Raw genomic sequence first — 7,911 nt, 5'->3', positions numbered from 1 at the left:
TAGGCATCATATGACCTATCCTTTACTGTATAACTCTTTTATCTTGTTCTTTTTCTATTTGCTGCATGAACCCGTTTATCAAAATGAGGGACGAGTTCATTTATATATTAAAGGATATAAGCAGCCTAGCCTACATATGATATCAACCAGCTATCTGCAACCGAGGAAATATGTTTATATGGAGAAAATGTAAATAAACTGAGTGAAATAACCTTTCACTGGACAACTTTAAACTATTAAACACACTTTGAAGAATATTTTAAATTAACAAATAAACGTTATGCATTGTTAATACAGGCCTATAAAAAAATTCCACAGAGAGGTGACATAGATATGACATGCGATCACATAGAGGCTATCCTATACAACAGTAGAAGTCACGCGTTCAGAGAGAGAGAGAGAGAGAGAGAGAGAGAGAGAGAGAGAGAGAGAGAGAGGAGTGTGTAAAGGAGGAGACTTTCAGTAGTGTTATTTAGTCGTGGATACATTCTAGGATGAATGCATCTTGGACCGACCATCACAACACTTATGCTCTCTGATTTCATATGAATCAGTCAGACTCTAGCCTGCTCAACAGGTTAATTTGCTTTTGATTATTAAGAGTGGATCTGCATTGATTGTGATGCTTGCAAATACATCGATGATGGATTTCCTGGCGGTTCTGGGCGATTTCATTCAGCTGTCAGCGCGTAGTGTTTTACTGTCTCTGCTGGTGTGTTTAACGCTCACGCTCTGGCGTCTTTCCGGTCGGCGGCAGATACCGGGTCCGTTCTCCTGGCCGGTCATCGGAAACGCCGCTCAGCTCGGTACCTCACCTCACTTTTACTTCACCCGGATGGCTAAGAAATACGGCGACGTGTTTCAGATCAAGCTGGGCAGCCGAGACGTGGTGGTTCTGAACGGAGACGCAATTAAAGAGGCGCTAATTAAAAAAGCTGTCGATTTCGCCGGCAGACCCGATTTCGCCTCGTTCCGGTTCGTGTCCAATGGGAAAAGCATGGCGTTCGGTAACTACAGCCAGTGGTGGAAACTGCATCGGAAGATCGCGCACAGCACCGTGAGAAACTTCTCCACAGCCAACATCCACACCAAGCAGACGTTTGAGAAGCACATCGTGTGCGAGATAGGAGAGCTCATCCGCTTGTTTCTGAATAAAACCCGCGAGCAGCAGTACTTCGAGCCTCACCGGTATCTGGTGGTGTCGGTGGCGAACACAATGAGCGCCGTTTGCTTCGGGAACCGGTATTCGTTTGATGATGAGGAATTCCAGCAGGTGGTTGGCAGAAATGATCAATTCACTAAGACAGTCGGAGCTGGAAGCATCGTGGATGTGATGCCTTGGCTGCAGTACTTCCCAAACCCAATCAAAACGCTCTTTGACCAGTTTAAAACGCTCAACAAGGAGTTTAACGAGTTCATTGATTCCAAAGTGGCGGAGCACCGCGAGACTCTTTTACTGAGCCTCGTCCGTGACATGACTGACGCGTTCATCGTTGCTCTGGATAAAGGGCTGTCAGGGGGCCCGGGGGTCTTTCTGGATAAAGAATACGTGCCACCGACCATCGCAGACATTTTTGGGGCCAGTCAAGACACTCTGTCTACAGCTCTGCAGTGGATCATTCTGTTAATGGTCAGGTAATGCGTAAATTTATATTTTAGGGGGTGACGTCATTTACTCACCCTCGATTATTTCATTTTAACAGCCTACACTAGTCAACATCTGAAGTGGATCAAAACCTTTCACAAAATTGTCCTAAAACCAAAATGCGTTCTTGTCTTAAACTTGATGACCTTTTCTGATCCACTTGAAATGTTGACTGTATATAAAATTACAAATTAATTTGGATGTTTACGCTGCACAATGGTCCATGATTTATACTGGGGGGTAAGCATATCAAATTTATAGTCTAACTGTAAAACAGACCAATAAAAATGGTTACTCATCTTGCACTGAGGGGCATATCCTTAATTGTATGCTCTTTAGAATAATCACGCTTTTATGTTTTGTCTGTGTGTGTGTGTGTTTGAACACCATACATCAGCACTTTCATCGCATGAAAAAGAGCCAATGCAATACATCATCTTTTATGTTGCACAGAAGAAAGTAAATATATGGGTTTGGAATGACATGAAGATAAACGAATGATGCCAGCATTGTAATTTCTTTGCACTTTAAGTGTGCAATGCGGCAACTCAGAGATTGTCCATAAGAGATGGACGGATCTCAATAACACCAAAGAGCTCTCCTGTTATGTAACTCTTCCGTGCAGGTATTGGCAGCAACTAATGAGGGCAGGTTACAGCAACACAAAATGAAATCTGACACACTAACACTTTTAGACATGTAGGCCACTCTGTGAAACTCAATGACTGCTTCATGTAGGATACTAGCACAGATGAGATAAGAGGCCAGGTTTATTTATAAATAGAAGTTATGTGGAATACAACTTCATTGTAATCAGCAACCTAAACCATAAACCCAGACAGTTGAAAATGTTGGTCTCCACTTACATACTTGCAGGTATCCAGAAGTCCAGAAACGTCTTCAGGAGGACGTCGACAAAGTGGCGGATCGCAGTCGTCTTCCAACAATTGCAGACCAGCCTCATCTTCCATACGTCATGGCTTTCATCTACGAAGTCATGCGATTCACCTCGTTCGTCCCTGTAACGATTCCCCACAGCACGACCACAGATACCTCCATCAATGGGTATCCCATCCCTAAAGATACCATCATTTTTGTCAACCAGTGGTCTCTGAACCACGACCCGACCAAATGGGACCAACCAGAGGTATTCAACCCACAGCGCTTCCTGGATGAGGATGGAGCTCTCAACAAAGACTTAACCACCAACGTGCTGATCTTCTCCGTGGGGAAGCGTAGATGCATTGGAGAAGACGTGTCCAAGATACAGCTTTTCCTCTTCACCTCCTTGCTGGTCCATCAGTGTAGGTTTAGTGCAGAAACTACTCCCAGCATGGACTATCTGTATGGGCTCACGCTTAAACCCAGAGCCTTCAAAGTGTCAGTCTCACTCCGTGACAGCACAGAACTGCATGAGAGTTTGGTAGGAACGTCTCAGACTCCTACACAAAAGAGACAGAGACCTCAAGTCTGAAGGGAAATCAAAGCATGCAACTTTAATACTTTGCCAAATGAAGCTGGCTAAGAAAACAAACACTGAAGAATCTCTCATATCTGCATTATAGCAATATATTTATAGATGTAAAACTCAGGCATAAACTTTTTTTTGGCTCAGAATGAGCTAAGACAATAAAAACACACCCATTCATTACTGTAACTACATGATGCACTGATTTATAGTTTATTATGCAAGAGTAGCATAGCGGAAGCTAAACAACAGGATACTGCATGGTTTATTAAGACAAATACTAGTTGCTTTCTAAGAGTACTGAGGCATATACATGCATAGCATTATTCAGTCAAGAAACTTCTAGTTTAAATATAGCTTGCAGATATATATTTAAACTCAGTAATAAGTTGTTTAAAGTCAATGTGAAACACTGTTAACAGCCCATTTTACTTCTGTGACATATTTCCGAATGAAACTATATATTCAATGAGAAAAAACTGGTGCAGTAACTGATTTTATCTATTTGAAAATGACTGGATCATGAAATATCATTAAGTCATTACATTTTCTAAAGGATTACAGACAAAATAATTAACTTGGACTAATATGCAACACTTAATCAATTGATTACATTTCATGTTGACTTTAACACATTTGGTTATTATTTTAAATGACTGCAATGAGCTTAAAGTACTTTTTTCAGTTGTTGCTTAGGGTAATTTAGCTCAAACTAGCCCTATACTGCATTTTTAACCTCCCTACAGTATAATCTTACAGCACTTTATTGTTCTTGATGATAATTTCCCGATTCTTACTACAGCACTGTTGAAGTCCGTGCCTTATTATTAGAGACTTCTTAGCATGAATCTATAATTAAAATAAACGTAGGCGGGTTTAACACAGTTCACTTCCATTGTGTTCCCGCAACATCCTTCCCAATCAAATATTGTCTGGAGATCCTCACAGTGGGTCACAGGAAGTCTCCAGTGAAACTATTCTGAACATCTATGTTTATTATAAGCTGAATGTGATATTTCGTATCTGGCACATGATGTGTAGGCGAAAGGAAATACATTTTGTGTCCCTCGGGTCCCTTCTAATTAGGGGAATCCTGAAGGGGAAAATCAGGGTTTGCTAACTGACATGTATAAAATGTTACGATTACTAATTTTTGCTAATTTCTAACTGCTGCAATATATTTTTGAACTGTAATAGCACTTGTTAATAGACTGCTGGTCTGTATGAGATCTACTATATTTTATATGCAAAAGATTGATGTGTAAGTTTGATATGTAGTTCATATTATGTGATACCAACATTTAATATTATATTTTTCTACTTCATATAAGCTCTGACATTTGGCTGCTTTGGCATTCTAAACTGCATTCAGTTTACAGTTTTTGTAATTAAATAGTGGTAGTGGTTTATATCATATATATATAAAACACTAAGGTCAATATATATATATATATATATATATATATATATATATATATATATATATATATATATATAGCATTACTCAAGCTTTTATGATAATAAATGCAGTATAACATTGTCATTTGTAATCAAATTAGTTTTGCCAGTGTTTTTTCCCTCCTGCAACACCTTTTTTTTGTATTCAAACAAGTTGCCCTTAAAATAGTGGCAAGTAAAAATAACCATTCTAACTTTATTGCCCACATCATATCTGCACGCAGCCACTCAATTGGGCATTTAAAATAGAAGGAAAGTGTGTAGGATATACCCGTCCCTGCGAAGTGCTTTATCTTGCTTTCCCAGCACATCCTGTTCTGATCAAGCCCGAGGATTGTAGCCAGCTGAGCTTTGAGTGCGTGACAAGTCCAGATAAAGCCAACTGATTACTGATACACCAGCAGCCGCCTGCTCCCCTTCCAGGCCCTGCTGAAGAAAAGAAAAACACGCTTCACTATTGTTGGATTAACAGTACACTTTCTGTAAAAAAGGCTATAAAGCTGTCACTGGGATGGCACCATAAGGTAGTTTATTTAGATCTAAATAGTACCAATTAATTCAATTTGAAAGCATGCCACCCCAGTGACAGGTTTGTTTACCTTTTTCTAAAGTTGTAGGAGATGAAGGAATCAATGGATCCTTAAAAACTGATTACAAAATAATCAGAAGTAATAAAAACTAAAATAAAAACTAAGATGCAATGAAATATGAAATGCTTAAATCATGTGGCTTTCTTAATGTAACACTAAGTTTTCTTTTTAAATAAAAAAAAAGTTCAATTTTCAGTATTTTTCTTTATTTTTTTTGGTAAAACAAAAAATCGTCTTAAATACAATTCTAAATGCGGTTCCAATTCATCAAATAATTCGTAAAAAAATGATAAGTTTCTATAAAAAGAATTGCATAAATTGCTAAGGCAATATTTACTTGAATTGCTTGATCTGCTGTCAGTTCTATAAGTCTTCATTAAGATCAAATCTAGAAGACACCTCCAGGAATCCAGGTCATGTCCTGTGGGCATTATTTCTGTGCTGTACGAGAGAACAGACTTGCATACATTAGGTAATATGAACCTTTACCCTCTTTATCTGTGTTGTGATGACAAATTATGCCTTAGACAAACCTCTTTCCTCATTTACAAAAGTCTGGGGTCTGTATGTTTTGCATTCTTTTATTCAGCAAGGTTGCATTCAATCAGTTAAACAGACTTTAAAGACATGTATAATAATAAATAAATAAATGAAAATATATTTCAAATAAATGCTGTTCTTGTGAACTTTGTATTGATCAAATATTGATCAAGGATATATGCATCACAGATATCACAACTATGTTCAACATTGTTAAAGGGGGGGGGGGGGGGGTGAAATGCTATTTCATGCATACTGAGTTTTTTACACTGTCAAAAATTAAGTTGTACGTTTGAAGGAGTATTTTTGTTCCAAAAAAAACCTCTTCCGGTTTGTCACAAGTTTCGGAAAGTTTTTTTCGAGTATGGCTCTGTGTGACGTTAGATGGAGCGGAATTTCCTTATATGGGTCCTGAGGCACGTCTGCCGGAAGAGCGCGTGCTCCCGAATAGCAGAGCAGAGACATTCACTGATCAGAGAGAGAGCGTCGCGAATTGTCACAGAAGAAGTGTGCCAGGGCAAGACAACCCTGCACAGATTACCAAAAGAGAAACAGCATTAAGGGACCAGTGGATGGAGTTTATTTTTACAGAGCATCAACGGAGTTGTGCAAGTGTTTTTGTTTTGTTTTGTTTTACAAACAAGGCCCAGTTTGACGCCGGATTTGCACATCGTTTATTTCTTAAGGATAATGCAGTCCCAACGAAAAAGGGTCACAATCGTGTGTTGGAACCGCAGGCGGTGAGTAAAACTGCTTCAAATATCTCTGTGTTGTTAACTTAGCTATCGGCGCGTAAGCACATCAAGTAAACAACATGCGATGTTGTCATCAAACTACACTTTCCACATGTAAAGGTAAAAAAAAAAAAAAAAAGACTACATAAAGTGGAACTTAGGCAAAACCGCTAAGCAAATATATACAGTTTCAGTACATACCACATAGAGACGCCTTTGCTGATGCTGCTCTTGTTAAATTTTAGCCTCTGGATCTGTGTCACAGCTTCCAAACGCTCTCAACGCAAAAGCCTCCTGGCGCTCATGATTCTTTAGCTCCGCCCACACGTCACGCCTCTAGGCGCTCGTGTTTTTCCGGGAAAAATCGGTACAGACTATCTTTCTCTTATAAATATAATAAAAATAAAGACTTTTTGGAGTTATGAAGGATGCAGTACTACTCTATAGGTACTCAAGATTAACAGGATATTGAGTGAAAACGAGCACCCCCCCCCCCCCTTAATAAGACTTTTTTTTGAGCAGCAAAGCAGCAGATTAGAATGATTTTTGAAGGATCATGGAATAACCATCACAAACAAACAAACACAATTTCCTCATGCTAAATATTACTTTTTTCTATATTAAATATATATATATATATATATATATATATATATATATATATATATATATATATATATATTATTATATTATTATTCAATATATATATATATATATATATATATATATATATATATATATTGAATAATAATATTTAATATTTAAGTTGCTAGGCAATTCAGTTTAAAGTACAAAGGCAGCGCTCTGATATACAGCATTGAAGACACATAGACCAGATATATTCCCAAAACTATTTGCTCTGGAACAAATAGATTTATGAGACCAAATACTGTCTGTTAGATTCTCAAAACTAAATATATCTCATGTTTACCCACTCAAGAGACATCAGAGCCAGAGGTAAATTCCAGAAGATCTGGCCCAGGTTAGGCTGCTTGAGTTCATGAGCACTGTCACCCTGGAGCTCAAATCTCCAAAAACTTTGACGCAAATAATAAAAAAAAGACTTCTCTTTAATAAAACTACATTGTGAAACAAAAACAGTATTATTATTAAATTATAGTGGATTTGGGATTCCGCCGTGACACTCACTTTAAGAAATACAGCAAGCAGAGTGATACAAATGGTGAAGTGGTGGGAGGAGCTCTGTTATCACTCTAATATCACACTCTTATCAGCCAATCAGATTCGAGGGCCAGAAAGAAATGTTGTATAATTGTAAACATAATTTCCCCCGATTCAACGCAATCTCTAAGGCTACGTTTACACAACAACGATGTAGTCAAAAATTTAAGTTTTTCCCGTGCGTTTTTAAAACAATTCACATTTACACAGATCCATGAAAAAATGCTGTATTACGTCATCCTGTAGTTGGTGATGTCATCTTGTTAGTAAACAGTACCTGTATGGAAGTGACGA

General features: G+C 38.2%; 1 protein-coding gene across 1 annotated transcript; it reads left to right on the top strand.

The window, feature by feature from the left end:
• Positions 1 to 411: 411 nt before the first annotated feature.
• On the top strand, positions 412 to 4,395 carry LOC113092372 (cytochrome P450 1B1-like). Its single transcript, XM_026257957.1, has 2 exons — positions 412 to 1,635; positions 2,522 to 4,395. Exons 1-2 carry the CDS (start codon positions 623 to 625, stop codon positions 3,117 to 3,119), a joined length of 1,611 nt encoding a protein of 536 aa, XP_026113742.1. The 5' UTR covers positions 412 to 622; the 3' UTR covers positions 3,120 to 4,395.
• The last annotated feature ends 3,516 nt before the right edge of the window (positions 4,396 to 7,911 follow it).

Source organism: Carassius auratus, unplaced genomic scaffold (genome assembly GCF_003368295.1).
Source record: "Carassius auratus strain Wakin unplaced genomic scaffold, ASM336829v1 scaf_tig00214575, whole genome shotgun sequence".
NCBI lineage: Eukaryota > Metazoa > Chordata > Actinopteri > Cypriniformes > Cyprinidae > Carassius > Carassius auratus.
Note: the sequence above shows the minus strand (reverse complement) of the source record. Positions and strands in the feature narration are given on the sequence as shown.

Bases quoted from the DNA above. Each gene is read 5' to 3' on its own strand.
- LOC113092372 (XM_026257957.1), top strand. From the start codon at position 623: ATGCTTGCAAATACATCGATGATGGATTTCCTGGCGGTTCTGGGCGAT. The intron at 1,636-2,521 runs GTAATGCGTAAA...ACATACTTGCAG, and splicing joins ATCATTCTGTTAATGGTCAG to GTATCCAGAAGTCCAGAAAC.